The 22,910-nt window shown below is 48.2% G+C and overlaps 1 protein-coding gene across 1 annotated transcript in view; it reads right to left on the bottom strand.

Moving 5' to 3' along the window:
- Positions 1 to 2,335: 2,335 nt before the first annotated feature.
- LOC119971831 (uncharacterized oxidoreductase YjmC-like) overlaps positions 2,336 to 22,910 on the bottom strand; it is a 73,332-nt gene continuing 52,757 nt past the window's right edge. The window contains exons 9-11 of the mRNA XM_038808038.1: positions 7,359 to 7,454; positions 4,337 to 4,447; positions 2,336 to 2,889 (exon numbers count right to left, since the gene is read on the bottom strand). Of these exons, the coding sequence (XP_038663966.1) occupies positions 2,827 to 2,889; positions 4,337 to 4,447; positions 7,359 to 7,454 (270 nt within the window). The 3' untranslated portion in view covers positions 2,336 to 2,826. The remainder of the gene's footprint in view (positions 2,890 to 4,336; positions 4,448 to 7,358; positions 7,455 to 22,910) is intronic.

Below are 22,910 nucleotides of genomic sequence, written 5' to 3' on the forward strand. Positions count from 1 at the left end.
GACTGCACGTTGTGTATCTTGGTAGGCCTTATTGTATTGTGTCTGAAAGCTGCTGAGGTGCACTAAACAAGATTGGTGTGCCCGTTTGACATCAGCTATCTCCTTGTCTTTAGCTGCTAGCTGCTCTCGGAGTTGCTCATTAACTTTTTCACACTTGCTAATGTTTCCCTCACCCTTCTCCTCCTTCTCTACAAGCTGTCTGTGGAGTGTCCTCATGACCTCCTCTGTGCCGCGCAATTGTGCCAGACAGGACACGATTGCCATCGGCTTATGAAGTTTTCCTAAATTCTTCTTGTGTATCTTGGTTAGGTTGTCCCACCAAGTTTGTCCTATACTACCAGGACCTGACTCTTCATTTGAACAAAACTCAGACCAAAGGGGTCATCCTTTCCCCTTTAAATATTTCCTTAGTTCCTCTTAGTTCCAATATGGGACACTGCTCTGCTCTACTGGTCGCTGCGACCTCGGGTTCCTGCAGGTTCATAAGGCGCTCCATTGCCTTTGCTGCCATTTCTACTAGTATCTCTTTTTTGTATCCTAAATTTGGGACGGGGGGAATAGGTTGGCGATGCAAACAGCGGGTATGGCCGAAGCTATTTTCCGGTTCACAAAACTCCCGATAGTTTTACGCAGCAAAATCAAACGAGTTTCCTTATATCCCTGTTAGTAGGCATGCAAATTACTACACACTTCCGAATCTTGGAGGTTTGACCGATACGGGTCTTACACTTGTGGTTTCTTTCACTTTTCCAATTGGGTTTCTAATTCAACATTTTGTGGGTTCTCTCGAAGTGACAAAATCACTTCTTGGTCGAATCCCACCAGAGTCGCCAATAATGTTGCCAATTCGCACTGGAGATGCCAATAATGTTGCTCTTTTAATGAGTGGAATACTATCCCACCAGTGTCACCAATAATGTTGCCAAGTCTGGGGAATCTACTTTAGTCAGATATTAGTCTGACCGTTATTAATGAAGATATGCTTTCAAAGTCGCCAGGTATCAAAAAAGGGCAGCACGGTAGCATGGTGGTTAGCATAAATGCTTCACAGCTCCAGGGTCCCAGGTTCGGTTCCCGGCTGGGTCACTGTCTGTGCGGAGTCTGCACGTCCTCCCCGTGTGTGTGTGGGTTTCCTCCGGGCGCTCCGGTTTCCTCCCACAGTCCAAAGATGTGCAGGTTAGGTGGATTGGCCATGCTAAATTGCCCGTAGTGTCCTTAAAAGTAAGGTTAAGGCGGGGGGGGGGTTGTTGGGTTACGGGTATAGGGTGGATACGTAGGTTTGAGTAGGGTGATCATTGCTCGGCACAACATCGAGGGCCGAAGGGCCTGTTCTGTGCTGTACTGTTCTATGTTCTATGACACCACCACAAGGTTCAGCCAGATATCGGTCAAAGACCCAACAACTGGTCAGTTAGTTCAAGTTCAATAATAGTTTATTTGTACACAAGATTAACTCACACATGCAACATAAAAACACTACAAGCTAAATTATACCTAACACGACAACAACCTGTACTTAACTTCAGGCACCCGGCTTTGGCAGAGGAACAAGGCCTTTGTCCGGATCTGGAGTGGCTGGGTCTGGAGAAATAACTTTGGTTCTACTGGGCTCATTCGTCTGGTAGCGATTGTTGATCTTGAACTTGCTTCTGGTCGTGATGCTGCAGTTGGCTTCAGGTGTAGGCCGGGCCGAAGAGTGCCGGTGTGCCAGGGCCAAAGAGATTGAACACATGGCAGTGTCCTTTGGGGGTTTTGCACTCTTTTGGGCGGGCCTTAGCTTTGGACCCAATAATTTGGCAGGCTTCGATTACTGCCTTCGATTTGAGCCAATAAAGGGGCGGGTGCCTTGATGACTGGGCGTGTCCTGAGCGGTCATTGACCTTGGCTGTTTGGGCTTCTTGGGTGAAGGGAGTGGCATCGATGTGTCTGGAATTGTATCTGATATCTGAGTACCAGTCCTTTGTCTTGGGGAAATGGGCCATTAGAATGCAAATCGGCTAGGGGTTTCGATACTGTCTGGTTCTCGGTTAGCAAATATACATTTAGGCTGAGTTTGCCTGAATCCTGTATTGCCCATATTTCCCTTGAGTCTTTGCAAGTGTCCATGTTTCCTTTGTAAGTGGCCATCCCAGATGGCTACACCCCTCACCAGTCAGAGGGTCGGTGCTCGAGCCTCGCCGATTTTTTCATAGTATAACTCGACACTTCCTCCGGACTTAGCCTCAAATCGGTGAATCCAGCCCACAATCTTTGAACGCAGAGGTGAAAGTGCTACCTACTGAGCTGAAGAACACTCCTTCAGTGAAGCAAGAACAGTTAATGGTGACAAGCAAAAGCCTTTATTGAAAACGTAGATTTAGTAATTTCACTGTAGTGTTACAAATCCCCAGTCCCAGAATAAATTACACCCATGAAGATGATTCACATTCAAATATTGCCACAGCTCTAAAATACCAATTAAGCCCCAAACATCTGCTGTCCCCGTTTATTGACGTGCTGGAAGTTACCTCCTGCGAGCCACCCCAAGTGTGGGCTCAGGCTAGAGGGCATCTCACTCCAAAACTTCACTCACCTCATGCAGACATTCTCACAAGGGATAACTGAGAACAATGAAGATTCCTTTGTTTCTCCCTGGTGTCTTGCGTAGCAGAATATTTTAATGTATGAACCACCTTAATCCCTACAAGTTAAAATAATATCACCACCTAATTTAAATTGCAACATTGAACTTTGAGCTGAAATGCAAACTGTGTAATCCTGAAGCGTTGTGCGTGTCCTGAACCCACTCTTGCCGATTGGCGCCATGCAGCTTCCAGAACCGAGTGCTCAGGGGTCGATTGTGCGATTGGTTGGGAGCAGGTCGACTCCAAGCTCCTTTGCAACAGAGTTCTAAATAAAAGAATGTTAGTACCAGGAAAAGAAGGGGATTAAAACAACGGAACCACAATACTGGACTTTGAAGGATGAAGTTGCGACAAACATCAATTGCACCAAAACTCAACAAGATAGTCTCTGATCTGTTGCAGTTAGTGCGACCCTGTCACATGCAGGCTCTGTCAATACAGACTCTGTCACACACAGGTTCTGTTATACACAGGCCCTGTCATATAAAGCCCGGTCACATGTGGGTCCTGTTACACGCAGGTCCTGTCACATGTGGGCCCTGTTCATAAAAAAAGAAAGAATAGAAAGAAAATTGCATATTGTCACAAGTAGGCTTCAAATGAAGTGACTGTGAAAAGCCCCTAGTCGCCACATTCCGGCGCCTGTTCGGGAGGCTGGTACGGGAATTGAACCGTGCTGCTGGCCTGTCTTGGTCTGCTTCAAAAGCCAGCGATTTAGCCCAGTGTGCTAAACCAGCCCCTTGACATACATGGTTTCTGTCACACACTAACACCATCAAACACTGTTCCCATCACACGCAGGCCCATGTTTAAAGGGCCTGTGGATGGTGTGTGATGGGGACCCTGTCACACATGGGTTCTGTCACATCAAGGAAGATCATACAAAGCCCTGTCACACATGGTTCATATCATATATGGGCAATGCACATGTGGACCCTGTCACAAACCTTCCTTGTCACACACTATCCCCATCACATGTGTGTTTGAACCAAACCTGTCCTGTCATAATTGGACCCTCTTACACATGTGTTCAGTCACACGTAGGCTTCATCACATGCGGGTGCTGTCACAAGGAAGCTCTATCATACATATGCCCCATTGCACATCTTTCCAATCACACACAGGCCCCATCACATACGGACCGTGTCACACCCAGTGCCCTGTCATAAACTTGTTCTTTTTCATGCAGATCATATCACACGGAGGGTCTCTCACAGGTGGGCCCTGTCACATGCTAACTTAGGTGGGCACTGTCACATGCTAATTTAGGTGGGCCCTGTCAAATGCTAACTTCGGTGGGCCCTGTCACATGCTAACTTAGGTGGGCCCTGTCACATGTTAACTTAGGTAGGCCCTGTCATATGCTAACTTAGGTAGGCCCTGTCACATGCTAACTTTGGTAGGCCCTGTCACATGCTAACTTACTCTATTATACCTGTAATTTCCTTCTTCAGCATTAGTTCTCTTGATTTATCCATGGCATTCTGGAACCTGCAGCTCGCACTTATTTTTACATTCATTGCTACAACTCAGCAATCTCTTTATTTTAGAGCCTCTCTTTGTTATTCCATAGTCCTGAGCCAATGTTCCTCCCCACCACCCTCCAGCCTCCCCCCCCCCCCCCCCAAAACACCCCTTGTCTTTCTAAATCCGGCGCTCCAGCTATTTACTGACTGAGCAACAGAGCGTCAGAATTGTGGCTGGACTCTCACCATGTGATCGACGACATTGACGTGATAGGGGATGGCACCGTGATGGTCACATTCTGCTTTATGAAGGGCCTCTGGGTCTCCAGGGATCAGCACAGGAAGGCTAGGGTCACTCTGTGTGGATTGAAGCACATTGTACTGGTGAGTTTTGTGGTAAATGTATAAATACTGTTAATTCACCAGTATACTGTGTTGCATTATACCATGCTATTAACCCTGTGGGCTCCATCTATGGGCCACTGTGTGGCTTCACACACGGGGAGATGTGGAACATGTACGGGCTCCGCCCATGGCTCCGCCCCTCATAGGAAGTATAAGAGCAGCAGACCTGCGGGACCGCCTTCAGTATTGTACTGGTCGCAGGCAGGCAAAGTTGTAAGCTGATTAAAACCACTGTTTACTCCGACTCGAGTCTCCGAGTGAATTGATGGTCGCATCAAGTTTAATGTAAACGGAAACATAATCACCAAAGTTCATACTCAACACACCACAGATCAGCTGGCTGGGACAGAGGCTGGGATCAATCAGCGAAATGATCAGGGTACACCAGCTGCTATCCCTCTGCCAGTAGACAGCCAAACTTTGACAAGAATATTACACTGGTAGATTTTGCTTCATCTGACAACATGATTGTAATGTTTTAATGTATCATTCCGTTGTTATTTCCTAGTTTATTGTAAATCCAGTAGCGACTAAGACAGAGTTTTACACAGATTGATTAACTGTAGTAGGAATAAAAAGGCTGCAATCCACCCTCAGGGCTGGTGAATGAGCATTTAAACATTCACATTCTGATAGAGTTAGCATGGACTGACATACGGCTGGCTATATCTGATTCATCTTGTTGAAGTCACTTTAATAAAGACATGGGAAATTGACACCAAATAAAATATAGAACTTTGATTTACTTAGAATTACGGGATGTACACTTCCGACCGGGTCTCTGGTCGGTGCCTTACTGGCCGATCTTTTATACGTTGCAAAATGGAATTCCCCCGCCCTTCAGCGGGGGAGCTCGTACTCCGCAAGAACCACAGAGAAGATAATCAATCCCGTCCCATCTGGGATATTATATTCCTCCCACCCTCCCCCAACCAAATTGCAAAGATCCCCTCGACGACTGATGAGAAGGAGAAGGAGCAGCAGGTAGTGGACGTCAGACTCGCTTTGGTTCCGGTAAATCGTCATGAACATTATGCGCTGGATCAGTCAGTGTATATCTGGCAGGGTAGCATCACCTGTGGCAGGAACACCATGGTGGACGGTCGGCAGGAGGCGGCTGAACTGTGGATTCAGCATCCGAGACTTCAGACGTCTCCACCTCCATTTCTGAATTCTAAGATACAACACTGGGCATGTCGGCGCTGACACAGACTGGAGGCTTCACAGCAAGTTGGCTCGGCAATGGAGTTGGAGGATCCAGGACAGGTTTCTTCTGAGGAACCTCACGAGGGACCAACCTCCATGAGCAAATGTGATACAAATGCCGTCGGATCAGTTGCTCCCAGACCTGAACTTGGTAAGAGAGTGGTCCCATTTGATGGACGCCAATCCCAGAGAGCCAGTGAACACCGTCGCTGAAGTTATGACCAAACACCGCAGTGTCAGGTGAGAAGCATAGGAGAGGTCGAGGTCGAACCGGGCAACGCCCTCGCAAATGCTGATTATGGCGCACTTTCGGCTGATGTCTGGGAGAATCAAACAAAGTCAGATACGAAGCTTACGACCCATGAGCATCTCAGCGGGGGCCATCCCAGTTACTGCGGTCCTGTACAAGAACATAAAACTTGCCAGCCTGGTGTCCATCACCACGTTACCGCCTGCGCGTCTGTTTCTGCCAAACCATTTTATGCCGGATGGTATGAGGTAGTGCGGACGCGCTGAATCACATTGCCTTTCATGGAAGTGCCAAGTTCTTCACTCGTGAAAGAGGCCCCATTACGAGCACCTCTGGGAATCCATGGGTGGAAATAGACAAGCTCTTTCAACGTGACATCTTGTTCCTTCGCCGAGACAACAACCCTCGTGCCCCACAGGAGGATACCGTCTTCTACAGTCAGTCCCTCAAACGTCGAGAAGTCTTCAACTTCCCTAGGTAGCCGTCGATGGCGGCCACCGAATAGCACCAGATGCTGCAACTTGGCAAGGACGGGGTCGGTTTGCGTCCAGCCACGAATACACAAGGGGCACTGCCAAACAGTTCAGCTACATCTCAGCCTCATGATAGCTGTGCCACTGTGGCATCTTCGGAACTCTCCTCCAAGGTTTTCTCCTTGGAGTCAGGAGAGGGGGCCATCCGGGATGGGCCAACTCCATCGGCTGGAAAACCTGCGGGAGAATGGACATGTGGTCAGTGGGAGGGATGGGTCAGTCAGTAAGGCAATCATTATTCACGCTTGACAGGTCCTCCGGGTGGAGCCCCGTTGTTCCTCACCTCTGCGGCATCCACCAGCATCCGCGTCGCTGACCATTCTGTCCTTGGCCACCCCCGTCACCTCCAGGGCACGGCCCTTGAAGGAGGTGAAGATTCTGATGTCCGGCACCCCTCCGCCAGTCTGGGCCCTCTCCCGCCGATTGTGGGAGAGTTTTTCCTGAGGAGACACAGAGAGGGCATCATTAACCACACGCGTGGTTCAGTGATGGGAGAGGGAGTGTGAAGACAGGTTTTGGGGGGTAGTGGGGAGGGAGGGCTGTGGGCCACTTGGAGAGATGGGGGGTGAATGCTCCCTTGGGGAGGAGGTGTGGGGGGGCGTTGGTGTCTACTCACTCGTGTTTCCCGGTGTAGGTCATTGATCTTATTCCTGCACTGCTGGTCAATCCTCTTTGCCATACTGTGTGGGACTAACGGCTGCCGCCACCTCATTCTCAGCAGCACTGGCTGCTTTTTGTCTGCATGGGTCTTACCCCCACAACCCAAAGATGTGCAGGTTAGGTGGATTGGCCACGCTGAATTGCCCCTTAATTTAAAAAATAGAATTGGATACTCTAAATTCTCATTTAAAAAAGTTATTAAAGTTATACTCACTGGTTCTAGTGTTCTGTGTATGTTAAGCAAGTCCGACAACCTTTTCTCAAAATCTGGAGCAAAGCAACCTGGATTAATGGCACAGAAACTTTGTCCCTGAAGGATAAGGAGAGTACAGGAGTTTGAGAATTAGTGACAGCAGCCGTTATTGAACACAGCAATAGCCATTCCTATTTTCTTTGCAGATACATAGTAGGGAATTGCATTAATATTTCAAAAAGTGGAAGTGTACTGGGCAGGTGATGGGATTAAAACATGATGTGCAGATGCCGGCGTTGGACTGGGGTGAGCACAGTCAGAAGTCTTACAACACCAGGTTAAAGTCCAACAGGTTTGTTTCAAACACGAGCTTTCGGAGCGCAGCTCCTTCTCCTGAGGAAGGAGCTGCGCTCCGAAAGCTCGTGTTTGAAACAAACCTGTTGGACTTTAACCTGGTGTTGTAAGACTTCTTACTGGGATTAAAACAGAGAGCACCAGGAGCCTCAAGCAGATATGTGCAGACAGACAGACACACACACACAAACATACACAGACATGTCGGCACACACACACACACTTCCTGGAAGAAGCTGATTAATGTTTTCAAAGGGAAACTGTATAGGCACTCGAGGGAAATAAACTTACAGGGTTTGATAGTGTGGGAGAAAGGATCTGACTATTGTTCTACAGAGAGTGAGTCTCGGCTTGTTGGACTGAATGGCCTCTTTGTGCTGTAATGATTCGATGACACACATTCACAGACAGACACAAACACTCACGCACAGATATACCGACGCATGCAGGGAGGTGATGGGGTAGTGGTATTGTTACTGGACTAGTGAACCAGAGGCCCAGGGCAATGGTCCAGGGACCCAGGTACAAATCCCACCATGGCAGATGGTGGAATCTGAATTCAGTAAAAATCTGGATTAATCTCTAATTATGACCATGAAAACATTATTGATTAGTGCAAACCTATTTGGTTCACTGATGTCCTTTAGGGAAGGAAATCTTCTGTCTTTACCTGGCCTGGCCGACATGTCACTCCAGATCCACAGCAATGTGGTTGACTCTCAAAATAGCCGAGCAAGCCACTCAGTTCAAGAGCAATCAGGGATGAGCAATAAATGCTGGCCCACCAGCGATGTCCACATCCCATGAATTAACTTTTAAAAACTCACAGACACAGACATATTTATGCAGAGCAGCCTGGGCTCTAATAGCGAAATGAATTCTGGAGTCAGAAATCTGTCCTGGCCAGTGTCATAATATACATCTATGTTTATAATGGAGTGCAGACAGGCAGTGATTGACACACAGGATGACCAGTAAGCACACAGAACAGAGCAGCCAATCACCAGACAGGACACGACCACTATAAAGCCAGAGGGCACCAGTTTCCCTGCTCTCTCGGGACCAAGCCTCTGAGACAGTCTGAGCCCGTGAGCATAGCCAGTGCAAACACCATGTGGTAGCTAGTAAGTCTGGTCAGGCTAGTATCAGGTCTCCAGTCAAGTCAGCATAGTGTCAACCCACAGTTGAACATGTATATTAGTTGACGTTAAATAAAATCGTGTTGCATCTTATTCAGTGTTAGAGGTCTGTCTCTCGCTACACTGCATCAAGCGCAGTCCACGTCGACCCAGCCTGCCTAACACCTCATAGTATCAGAGAGTGATACTGCAATTTGACGGACCTACCTTGAGTGAATCAGCGTTGACCAGCAAGCAGCCAGCCGGTGATATGGAAAACGTCCACCCTCCTCCGCAGCTCCGCATTGCTGGCAACCTCGGTGCAAATTGGAAGATCTTCAAACAAAAGTTCCTCCTATATATCGAAGCCACCGACCTCGAGGCTGCATGGGATGCCAGAAAGATCGCACTATTCCTCTCCACAGTGGGGGACCACGCCATCCACATCTACAACTCCCTTACATTCGCTGAAGGCGAAGACAAGACAAAATTTAAAACAGTCCTGCTGAAGTTCGACAGCCACTGCGACATTGAGGTGCGACAGCTGATTCCATGATCCGGGATCAGATCATTTTCGGGGTCCACTCCGATTCCCTTTGCCAGCAGCTCCTGAAAGTCAAGCAGCTCACCCTCACCATCGCCATCGAGACGAGCGTTGTCCACGAACATGTTAACAATCGGTACTCCCACATCAGGGCGGCAGAGAATGCAAAGCTAGCCTCCCATGAGGTGGAACGGGTGCAGGCTATTTCACAAATGCAGGGCCTAAGCATTGACGAGAGTGGCCATTTCGCGTGTTTTTCCCGGGCCCCTGCGCATGCGCGCCATGACCGAGGGGATGGCGAGACTGATGACCAGACTGCGCAGGTTCGACCGCACTGTGCATGCGCGATGGCGCACGGAACGTGCTGACGTTGGCGTCATGACGTGTCCGAATTGTGGCTCCACCCATTTAAAGTGGCAGTGTCCGGCAAAGGCACAACAGTGTCTACAGTGTGGCAAGCTTGGCCACTACGCAGCCCTTTGCAGATCTGCTCCACTGCCCAGCAGCCAGCGATCCCAGCCACGGCACAGAAGTGTCCATTCAATACAGCAAGGCATGCCAGACTCCGACCCCAACAGCCCAACAAATCCTGATGCTGAGTGCCTCAAATCCCCATACCAGGTGGGCTTCATTACGAACCATGCGCTGCCTTTCTCCAAGATAGTGAAGCACCTCTTGATCCTCAGCGTGGATCCCGACGACGACTGGTGTGCTGTCCTCACAGTTAAAAAGGCTCGCATCTGGTTCAAACTGGACACCGGCGCATCGGCAAACCTCATCTCGAAATCTGATCTCAACACCATCCGCGTCAGACCAAGTATTCTTCCACCGGCCTGCCAGCTCCTTGATTACAATGGCAATGCCATAGCTGCCAGTGGCTTGTGCCAACTCGGAGTGTCCAATAAGTCAATAAAAGCGACGCTGCGGTTTGAGATCGTCGGACCTGACAGAGCATCCCTGCTCGGTGCTCGGGCCTGCAAGCTCCTGAACCTGGTTCAGCGAGTCCACACCATGGCATCCTCACAGGCGACGGCCTCACCTGATGATAACTTCCAGGCTGATATTGATGACATCATCACGCAGTACCACAGCGTGTTTGAGCATCCTGCTCAAACCGAACGCCACCCCTGTAATTTATGTACCACGTCGGGTGCCGGCACCCCTCAAGGATCGCCTCAAGCAGCAATTACAGGACCTCCAGGACCAGGGCATCATATCAAAGGTCACAGAACCCATAGACTGGGTCAGCTCCATGGTCTGTGTCAAGAAGCCGTCTGGGGAGCTTCGGAACTGCATCGACCCCAAGGATCTAAACCGCAACATCATGCGGGAGCATTACCCGATATCAAAACGTGAAGAGTTGACCAGCGAGATGGCTCATGCCAAATTCTTTACGAAGCTGGACGCCTCCAAGGGATTCTGGCAAATACAGCTGGACGCATCCAGTCGCAAGCTGTGCACATTCAATATCCCGTTCGGTCACGACTGCTACACCCGGATGCCCTTTGGCATCATCTCCGCCTCAGAGGTATTTCACCGTATCATGGAACAGATGATGGAGGGTATCGAGGGGGTGCGAGTGTATGTTGACGATGTCATCATCTGGTCCAGCACTCCCCAAGAACACATCGTTTGCCTCAAACAGGTATTCCAGAGAATCCATGAGCATGGTCTCCAACTCAACAGGGCCAAGTGCTCGTTCGGTCAATCAGACATCAAATTCCTTGGTGACCACATCTCGCAGCAAGGCGTGCGGCCAGATGCTGACAAGGTTTCGGCGATCAACGCCATGAAGACCCCAGAGGACAAGAAGACGGTCCTCCGCTTTCTTGGAATGGTCAACTTCCAAGGGAAATTCATTCCCAATGTGGCGTCCCACACCACAGCCCTCCGCCATCTCGTCAAAAAGTCAACGGAATTCCAGTGGCTGCCCGCGCATGAGAAGGAATGGCGTGAGCTGAGGGCGAAGCTCACCACAGCCCCGGTTCTGGCGTTCTTCAACCCAACCAAGGAGACCAAGATACCCACTGACGCAAGCCAGGACGGCATTGGGGCGGTGCTCCTCCAATGGGATGACTCCTCGTCCTGGGCTCCAGTGGCGTATGCCTCCAGAGCCATGACGCCCACTGAGCAACAGTACGCTCAAATTGAGAAGGAATGTCTGGGCCTCCTAACGGGAATCGACAAGTTTCACGTCTATGTCTATAGCCTGCCAAAATTCACGGTAGAGACGGAACACAGGCCACTAGTCCACATCATCCAGAAGGATTTAAATGACATGACGCCTCGGTTACAGTGAATCCTTCTTACGCTATGCCGCTATGACTTTGAACTTGTCTACATGCCAGGCAAAGAGCTCATTGTTGCAGATGCCCTATCCAGGTCCATTACCACACCGTGTGAACAAACTGACTTCATCTGCCACATTGACGCGCAGGTGCAATTGTGTGCCACCAACCTTCTGGCCTCTGATGAGAGGGTGATCTAGATTCGTGAAGAAACGGCCAACGATCCTCTGCTACAGCGTGTGATGCAGCACCTTACAAATGGCTGGCAGAAGGGACAAAGTCCCCAGTTCTACAACGTCAAGGACGACCTGACCGTGGTGGACAGCATCCTCACGAAGCTCGACAAGATCGTGATTCTTCAGAGCATGCGAGCTATGGTGCTCGGCCAACTCCATGGGGATTACCTTGGAGTCGAGAAATACCGACACAGAGCTTGAGAGGCAGTCTATTGGCCGGGCATCAGCCAGGACGTTGCCAATACGGTCCTCAACTGCCCTACATGTCAGAAATTTCAGCCAGCTCAACCCAAAGAAACTTTGCAGCAACATGCGATAGTGACCTCTCCATGGTCCAAAGTCAGTGTCGACCTTTTCCACGCCAAGGGGCGTGACTACGTCCTCCTGGTTGACTACTTCTCCAGTTACCCAGAAGTGGTGAAACTGTCCGACCTCACGTCGAAGGCAGTGATCAAAGCATGCAAAGAAACGTTCGGCAGGCATGGGATACCGCTCACGGTGATGAGTGACAACGGTCCCTGTTTTTACAGCCAGGAACGGTCTGATTTTGCACAGTCCTACAACTTCCATCACGTCACCTCCAGCCCCCACTACCCGCAGTCAAACGGGAAGGCCGAAAAAGGGGTCCATATTGTTAAGAGGTTGCTATGCAAGGCTGCAGACTCAGGCTCCGACTTCAACCTGGCACTGCTGGTATACAGGGCAACCCCGCTGTCCACTGGGTTGTCTCCAGCGCAGATGCTCATGAATCGCACTCTGCGAACCATGGTTCCAGCCATCCATGTTCCAGACCTTGACCACCTCACGGTCATACAAAAGATGCAGCAGTCTCGGGCCCAACAGAAATCCGCATATGATGCTCATGCCACGGATCTACCCGAGCTGGTCCCAACTGATCGTGTTTGTGCACAGTTGCCTGACAGCGGCTGGTCAGCCACAGCTATGGTGGTCAAGCAAGTGGCCCCGAGATCTTTCCTTGTCGGCATGGCTGATGGCTCCGTTCTACGACGCAACAGACGGGCACCTGACCGAAATGCCCCGCCACCCACAATGCTTCCTCTGGACGTGCCCTACTACGAGGCCACCGATCTACCAGCAATCCTGCTGGCCCCTGCGACCACCGCATTGGCAGTGGTCCAGCCCATCAAGTGCAGGCGGCCCCTGATCCATCCCTGCGGCAATCAACAAGAAGTCGTCGCCCGCCACAAAGACTAAATTTATAGACTGAACTTTTGTACATCTTGTTACCTCATCGTTTTGACCTCTGTAAATATCGTTTTATCGTTTCATCTACCCTATATCTGCACTAGCGACACCTTCCTATGTATATAAGTTCATTTTAGCACATTCTGTATATATTCACGCACATATACATATCCACACGCACCTTAATATTTATTATCTAAAAAAAAGGGGGGGAGATGTCGTAATATACATCTATGTATATAATGGAGTGCAGACAGGCAGTGATTGACACACAGGATGACCAGTAAGCACACAGAATAGAGCAGCCAATCACCAGCCAGAACACTACCACTATAAAGCCAGAGGGCACTAGGTTTCCCGCTCTGTCTGGACCCAGCCACTGAGACAGTCAGAGTTCTTGAGCTCGTCAGTGCAAACACCATGCGTTAGCTAGTAAGTCTGGTCAGGCTAGTACTAGGTCTCCAGTCAAGTCAGTATAGTGTCAACCCACAGTTGAACATGTATATTAGTTAAGACGTTAAATAAAATTGTTTTGCATCTTATTCAGTGTTAGAGGTCTGTCTCTCGCTACACTGCATCGAGTGCAGTCCACGTCAACCCAGCCTGCCTAACACATCAGCCAGAAACTTTTGGTACCTCACAAAATTGGCCATTAGGGATAGGATGTTCAGACTATTCCACTTTGTTGGTACCAGCTTATAACAAAAGATTGCCCCAAATTCCTACAGCAGGATCCCTGACATTGGGAACTCTGAGATTTGACCACCATTTTCCATCCTCTCTGGACACTGGTGTGGTGTCGGAGGACTTGAGGACTGCCAATGTAGTACCATTGTTTAAAAGCAGAGGAAGGGAGAGCCCAAGCAGCTGCTGGCCAGTCAGCCTAAACTGGTGGTGGGCAAGTTATTGTAAAGAAATTGTGAGGGACACTTTAAATCATCATTTAGAGAGTCACAGATTAATCAAGGACCGTCAGCATGAAGATGTCTGAGTAACCTGATGATAGTTATTGAGGTAAAAAGGAACGTCGATGAGGGTAGATGTTTGATTTAGTCAACAGGGATTTTAGCAAGGCTTTTGACAAGGTTCCACATGAATGACAGATTGTTCAGTAATTAAATGCTCATGGAATCAAGGGAAAGTCTGAAATTGGATCCAAAATTAGCCCAGTGCCAGGAAACAATGTTTTGGTTCAAGGGTGTTTTTGCTATTGGAAGAGGTTTGGAAAGTGGATTGGTTAATGGACAGGAAGTAGAGGGTAGACATAAAGGCGGCAATTTCAAGTTGGTGAATGGTGGAGTCCTGTCAGGATCAGTGCTGGAACCTGAGCTATTTGCAATCTGTATTAATGACTCAGATGAAGAGACAGAGTAATGTATCTAAGTTTGCTGATGATACACAGTGTAATGACCTCCAATTAGCATTATTGGTTGGCCAATTGGAGTATGAGCTCCCTCAATAATAGCTCATTGAGGGGGCCCATATACGCACCTGTGTAGGCTTTGTGATCCAGTCTTAAGTTGACTGGAATGCTAGCAGCACTGTTTGGAGCTGCTCTTGTCTATAGTTATTGGCAATAAATATTGGAGTGGTGACGGGACTCCTGCCTCCTGTGGATTATTACAGTGGCGACGAGGTAAACAAAGAACTTTGGAGAGACCAGCTGCCGCACCCGGAGGGTAAGCCTTGCTATGCAAAAATGCAATTTTTTGGGAGGTTAGATGCATTCGACCCGACTATTGAGGACTGGTCCCAGTATGTGGAGAGAATGTGTTACTTCTTCCGGGCCAATGATATAACTACGGATGAAAGGAAACTGGTTATCCTGCTGTCAGCGTGCGTACCCTCAGCTTTCGCCATTATATGTAGTCTAACTTATCCCGATGCGCCGAACACGAAACCTTTCCAAGAATTAACGGAATTGGTGAAAGAGCACTACGACCCAAACCCACCCCTCATTTTGCGTAGGTACAGATTCTACACAGCGAAGCAGGAAGACAGGGAGTCAGTCACAAATTTCTTGACCCTGAGAAGGCTGGCGGAAAAATGTGAGTTCGGCCCGACGCTAAATGAAATGCTTCGGGACCGGTTAGTGTGTGGCATAAATGACCTCACAATACAGAAACACCTGTTGGCGGAAATGCAGCTAGACTTGCAGGCAGGCATTACAGCTCGCACTGTCCCTAGAAAAGGCAGCAAGTGGGGCGCAGGAACTACAGGGCACGCCAATGGAGGTAGATACCTGTGAGAGTGACTACCACAATGGGTCCGGCTACCAGATAGCCGCTCTCAGGAAAAGCCTGAGGAATAGAGGGCCAAAGGGAAACCCCAGAACTGCCCCCAAGTCTGCTAGGACTAACTGGAGACAGAGGGAAGTACCGGCTGAGGCTCCCCCAACAGAGAAGGACCGTTTCTGGCACCAGACAGAGTGGGGTAACAGCGACAGAAACCCTAGAAGGAGGTGGCAAAAGAAGAATAGCAGGTGGGGACGCAGGAAAGTACACAACCTAGACGCCCCATCCTCCTCGGAAGGGGAACAATTATATAATATCGCGATGAAGAAAGCAGAACCTATTAAGATTACCCCATGGGTGAACGGTCGGCCGACAATAATGGAAATAGACACGGGGGGACCCCTGGAAGTTCTAGGCATGACTCATGTACCCGTGGAATATGAGAAACAATTGCTCAGATTGCCGTTGACGATAGTAGAGGGCTCCGGACCAAGCTTAATTGGACGGAACTGGCTGAAAGACCTAAAATTAGATTGGATGAAAATTTTCCAGAGTGGAAGCGGGCAGTTGAGTGGAGTACTCCAAAAATACCCGGAGGTCTTCCAATAAGGTTTGGGGGAAATCATAGGCGCCAAAGTAACTTTGCACGTGGACCCAGAAGCCCTTCCGAAATTTTGTAAGGCCAGGGCGGTACCTTTTGCGTTAAGGAAGAAAGTAGAGGTCAAAATAAAAAGGTTAAGGTGCGACGGCATTATCATACCAGTGCAGTTCGCGGAATGGGCAGCGCCGGTGGTACCAATTTTGAAGCCAGACGGCTCGATACGTCTCTGTGGAGATTTCAAACAGACGGTAAACAAATACGCACTGCTGGACAAATACCCGATCCTGAAAATAGACGACCTATATGCCAAATTGGCAGGTGGGCTTTTGTTCACGAAACTGGACATGAGACACACCTACCTGCAGTTAAAACTGGACAAGGACTCCCAGATGTTCGCTACGATCAACACCCTGAAGGGCCTTTTTCGTTATACTAGGCTACCTTTTGGAGTGTCATCAGCCTGCGCTATATTCCAGCGTACGATGGAAAATATTCTGCAGGGACTACCGCAGGTGCCGATTTATTTGGACGATGTCTTAATCACGGGTAGGACAAACAGGGAACACTTAAGGAACCTGGAGGAAGTGCTCGGGCGTTTCGCAAAGGCAGGCGTACGGCTTAAAAGAGAAAAATGTGTTTTTCTGGCCCCACAAGTGACGTACCTGGGATATAAAGTAGACGAGTCGGGCTTACACCCATTGGAAGACAGAGTAAGGGCAATAAAAGAAGCTCCAGCTCCCACCACGGTCCACGAGCTACGATCATTTCTAGGGTTGGTAACCTATTATGGAAAATTTATTGAAAATAGGGCATCCATCCTAGAACCCCTCCACCAGCTACTAAAAAGGGGCAAGAATGGAAATGGTCCACCCACCAAAACCGAGCATTTAGGGACATTAAGGAACAGCTGTCATCCGAAAATGTCCTAGAGCATTATGACCCAAGGAAGGAGTTGGTGGTCACTTGTAACGCATCCCCTTGCGGGGTAGGAGCCGTCTTAGCCCAGAGAGGAAGGAATGGGGAAGAACGGCCAATAGCTTATGCTTCGAGGACCTTGGCGATGGCTGAGAGGAAGTACGCCCAAATCGAGAAGGAAGGACTGACGGTGATATTTGCAGTAAAAAAATTTCACCAGTATCTGTACGGGCGGAAATTCACCATAGTGACGGACCATAAGCCGTTATTAGGGTTATTAAAAGAAGAGAAGACAAGTCAATACCCCTGATCGCATCAACTAGAATCCAATGCTGGGCGTTGCTACCGGCGGCGTATAGATACGTTCTGAAGCACAGACCGGGAACGCGAGTAGCAAATGCAGATGCTTTGAGCAGACTTCCCCTCCCGGACACCCCGCCGCTAATACCGAAAGTAGAGGAGACAGTAATGACTCTAAATTTTTTGGACACCCTACCAGTGGACGCACAACATATTCGGTTGTGGACGCAAAAAGACCCAGTTTTAGCAAAGATGAAGCATTTACTGCTAACAGGGGAACTGGAAAGACCAGGGGAGCCCCAGAAGCACCCATACTGGAGCAGAAGGGACCAAATAACCGTTGAAGACGGTATCCTATTATGGGGAGCCCGGGTAATAGTCCCAGCTCAGGGCCGTCGGGCAATCTTAACCGAGTTACATCACGGACACCCAGGGGTGTCTAAAATGAAGATGCTAGCTTGAAGCTACGTTTGGTGGCCAGGATTGGACACAGACATAGCAGCCTTGGTACGTCGGTGCCAGGAGTGCCAACAGGGGCAAAGAGTGCCACCAGCTGCGCCATTGCACCCGTGGGAATGGCCAGGCAGACTGTAGGCCCCCCTGCATATTGACCATGCCGGCCCTTTCATGGGCTCAATGTTTTTGGTGATAGTGGACGCCCACTCCAAATGGTTGGACGTCCACCGGGTAAACACGGCAAGCACAGCATCGACAATCAAAAAGCTCAGAGCCTCGTTTGCAACACATGGACTTCCGGAGGTATTGGTGTCGGACAATGGAACGGGATTTGGAAAATTCCTAAAAGAAAACTGAGTCCGCCACATCAAAACGACCCCTTACCATCCAACGGCCTGGCAGAGAGAGCGGTCCAGACACTAAAAGCGGGACTCGAGAAGCAGCCGGCAGCGTCAATGGACACAAAGCTCTCCCGCTGGCTGTTTGATTACAGGACCACACCGCATTCCACAACGGGCATACCGCCATCTGAACTCTTAATGGGAAGGCGGCTGCAAACGAGGCTGAGTCTCCTTTTCCCAAATGTAACGGGGAAAGTGGAGAAACAACAGGAGGCCCAATGCAGGGGGCATGATAATAGTTGGCAGCAGAGACATTTCCAGGTGGGGGCACCGGTTTGATCAAGAATTATGGGAATGGACCAACGTGGGTCAAAGGCACGGTAGAGTCCTCCAATTAGCATTATTGGTTGGCCAATTGGAGTATGAGCTCCCTCAATGATAGCTCATTGAGGGGGCCCATATAAGCACCTGTGTAGGCTTTGTGATCCAGTCTTAAGTTGACTGGAATGCTAGCAGCACTGTTGGAGCTGCTCTTGTATATAGTTATTGGCAATAAATATTGGAGTGGTGACGGGACTCCTGCCTCCTGTGGATTATTACACACAGCTATGTGGAAAGGTAAGCTGTGGGGAGGACACAGGGCGGCTGCACGGAGGTATAGGCAGATTAAGCGACTAGACAACAAGATAGCAGATGGAATACAATGAAGGATAGCATGAAGTCATTTACTTTGGTCATAAGGATAGAAAAACAGAAGTATTTATGTTCAAAGAAACTTTGATGTGCATGTACAAAAAGTTAGTATGCAAGTATTGTAAGCAATTATGAAGGCACATGGCATATTGGCATTCATTGTAAGGGGATTGGAATACAGGAATAAATTCTGCTACACTGTATAGGGTTTTGGTGGGACCACATCTGGAAGTTTGGTCTCTACATTTAAGAATGGATATACTTACATTAGAGGCAGCGCAACAAAGATTTGCTCAATTGATCCTTGGGGTGAAGGGGTCGTGCTATGATGAGAGATTGAGTAAATTGGACTTATGTTCTCTGTGATTCATCAGAATGAAAGGCGACCTTATTGACACATACACAATTCTGAAGGGGCTTCATAGGAAGGATGAAGCAAGATTCAGAAAAAGGGGAAAGAGCAAGGGAGTGTGTGAGGGAATGGGAGAAACCAAGGCGGTGTGGAAAAAAAGGGAGGGAAAGACGGCGAAGGAGTAATCCAGGAAGAGGGGAGAGAAAAGGGGGGAGGGAGAAAATGAGGTGGAAGGAAGGCAAGAAAAGGGGGAGAGAGGAAAAAAAGAGTAGGAGAATGGAGGAGGAAGGAAAGTGAGAAAAAGAAATGAGGGAGATGACGATAGAATGGGAAAGTGAGGAAGAGAGAGTGAGAAAAACGGAATATAAAGCGAGTGAGGGAGAAGGAGTACGTGATGGAGAGAGTGAGGAGGAAAGAAATAAAATTAATAATGCTGAAAATAGAAGTGGTTAACTGAATCACATGCAGCTTCCTCCAGGCTCAGATGATGCCTGTCGAGGAAGAAGATTAAGGGAGGGAAGAGAGGGAGGAGAGAGTGAGTGAAGAAGGAGTATAATAGTGTTGATAACCCTCTCATATGATGAGCAGCACTTGGAGGATGGTTTAAGGAACAGAATCTACCCTGGATGGGAATGGCCCAGTAATTTTTTTAAATTCAGCAATGGTAATAAATAGAAACATAGAAAATAGAAGCAGGAGTAGGCCATTCGGCCCTTCATCTAGTTCACTACCCTGATCCCGCCTTACCCCTTGATCCCTTTAGCCCCAAGAGCTTTATCTAATTCCTTCTTGGAATTACACAATGTTTTCGACTCAACTACTTTTTTGTGGACAGTCCATAGATTCACCACTCTCTGCTTGAAGAAATGTCTCCTCACCTCAGTCCTAAAAGGTTTATCCCTGATCCTCAAACTATGACCCCGAGTCCTGGACTCTCCCACCATCGGGAACATTTTTTCTGATTCTATCCAGTCTAATCCTGCTAGAATTTTATAAGTTTCTATGTGATCGCTGCTCACTCTTCTAAACTCCAGTTAATATAATCCTAACTGACTTAGTCTCTCCTTGTATAACAGTCCCGCCATCCTGGGAATCAACCTGGTAAATCTTCGCTGCACTCTCCCCATAGCAAGAACATCCTTCATCAGATAAGGACACCAAAACTGCACACAACACTCCAATATTACTTCAGCCTTACCAATGCTCTATACAATCGCAGTAAAACATCCCTATTCCTATACTCAAATCCTCTCGCTATGAAGGCCAACATAACAGTTGCCTTCTTTACTGCCTGCTCTACCTGCACGCTTACTTTCAGCGACTGATGCTCGAGGACACCAAGGCCTCGCTGAGTATCCACCTCTCTCAATTTACACCCATCCAAATAATAATCTGCCTTCCTATTTTTGCTGCCAAAGTGGATAACCTCACATTTATCCACGTTATATTGTTTCTGCCATGCATGTGCCCATTGATTCAGTCTGCCCAAATCCCACTGAAGCATCTCTGCATCCTCCTCACAGTTCACCCTCCCACCCAACTTTGTATCATCTGCAAATTTGGAAATACTACATTTAGTTCCCTTGTCCAACCCATTAGTATATAATGTGAAGAGTTGGAGTCTGAGCACAGATCCACGCAGTACCCCACTAGTTACTGCCTGCCAATTAAAAAAAAGACCTATTTATTCCAACTTTTTGTTTCCTGTCTGCTAACCAGTTTTCTATCCATCTCAAGACACTACCCACAATCCCATGCACTTTAACTTTACGTAGTAATCTGCTATGTGAGACCTTCATAGAATTTACAGTGCAGAAGGAGGCCATTCGACCCATTGGGTCTGCACCGGCCCTTGGAAAAAGCGCCATATGCCTCCACCCTATTCCCGTAACCCAGCAACTCCCCCTAACCTTTTGGACACTAAGGGGCAATTTAGCACAGCCAATCCACTTAACCTGTGCCTGACCCCTAATATTTGGGTTGTGGGAGGAAACAGGAGCACCCGGAGGAAACCCACGCAGACATGGGCAGAAAGTGCAGACTTCACACAGACAGTCACCCGAGGCCGGAATAGAACCTGAGAACCTGGAGCTGTGAGCCAGCAGTGCTAACCACTGTGCCACTGTCAAAAGCCTTCTGAAATCAAAATTAACCATATCATCAGGTCTCCCTGGTCAACTCTAGTAGTTACACCTTCAAAGAATTCCAGTAGATTTGTCAAGCATAATTTCCCTTTCAGAAATCCATGCTAAGTTTGTCTGATTATACCAATGCTTTCCAAATACTGTGCAAAGAAATCCATGATAATGGACTCGAGCAACTTCCCTACTACTGGCTTTAAGCTTATTGGTCTGTAGTTCCCTGTTTTCTCTCTACCTGTTTGTGAATAGCAGTTATATTAGCGACCCTCCAATCTGTAGGAACCATTCCAGACTCCAAGGAATTTTAGAATATGACTGCAAATGGATCTAATATTTCTGGGGCTACTTCCTTAAGAACTCTGGGATGAAGATTATCAGATCCCTGGAGATTTAAATGTCTTCAACTCCATTAATTTCCCTAAAACTATTTTCCTACTAATTCTAATTTCCTTCAACTCCTCACTCAGAACTTCCAGTACATCATTCATGTCTTCCTTTTGTGAAGACAGAAGCAAATTTAGTTCCTCAGCCATTTCTTTGTTCCCGTTATGAATTTCCCCATTTCTGACTATAAGAGGCCTATATTCGTTTTTATAAATCTTTTTCTCTTTTTTTTTTTAAATTTAGAGTATCCAATTCTTTTTTTCCAATAAAGGGGCAATTTAGCGTGGTCAATCCACCTAGCCAGCACATCTTTTTGGGTTGTGGGGGTGAGACCCATGCAGACACTGGACAATGTGCAAATTTCACACGGATAGTGACCTCGGGCCGGGATCGAACCCGGGTCCACGGCGCTGTGAGGCAGCAGTGCTAACCACTGAGCCACTGTGCTGGCCTAATCTTTTTCTCTTTATATACCGATAAAATCCTTTATGGTCACCTTTTATGTTTCCCGCTGGCTTACTGTCATATTGTATATTCCCCTACTTAATCAATCCCTTGGTCTGCCTTTGCTGAATTTTAAACTGTTCCCAATCCTCTGGTCTATTATTTTTTCTTGCCAACTTGTCTGCCTCTTCTTTCAATCTAATACTATCTCAAACTTCCCTTGTAAGCCATGGTTTGGCCACAGTTCCCTTCCTATTCTTGTGCCAAATAGGAATTAACAACTTTTTGAGTTCACCCATTCATTCATTGAATGCCTGTCATTGCCTGTCCACTGTCCTTCCTTTCAGCAATGTTTCCCAGTCAGTCATAGACAACGTATGCCTCAAACCATTATAATTACCTTTATTAAGATTCAGGGCCCTAGTCTTAGAATCAACTACCTCACTATCCACCATGATAAAGAATTCTATCATATTATGGTCACTCATCCCCAAGGATTCTCTCACAACTAGGTTTCAAACTAAACCTTTCTCATTGCAGAACACCCAGTCCAAGATGGCCTGACCGTCAAAGTATTAATCCAGAAAACCATCCCCGTTTACACTCCAGAAATTTCTCCTTTATTGTACTGTGACTAATTTGACTCACCCAACTATATGCAGACTAAATTCACCCATAATTATCACAATGTTGCTTGAACACATGCATCACTGATTTCCTGTCTAATGCTGTTCCCAACATTACCGCTGCAGTTTGGTGGTCTGTATGCCATCCCTACAAATGTTTTTTGCCCCATGGTGTTTCTTAACTTGACCCATAGATTCCGCATCAGCTGTGCTAATCTGCGGGATTCTCTGTTGATGGGATCCTCCGCCTAGTCGGCAGCGCACCCACGTGCGCATGTTTCCTGGCGCTGTGGGGGCGAGGGGGGGGGGGGGTGGCTACAATAGTAAATCCCATTCCCGG

Source organism: Scyliorhinus canicula, chromosome 9 (genome assembly GCF_902713615.1).
Source record: "Scyliorhinus canicula chromosome 9, sScyCan1.1, whole genome shotgun sequence".
Lineage (NCBI taxonomy): Eukaryota > Metazoa > Chordata > Chondrichthyes > Carcharhiniformes > Scyliorhinidae > Scyliorhinus > Scyliorhinus canicula.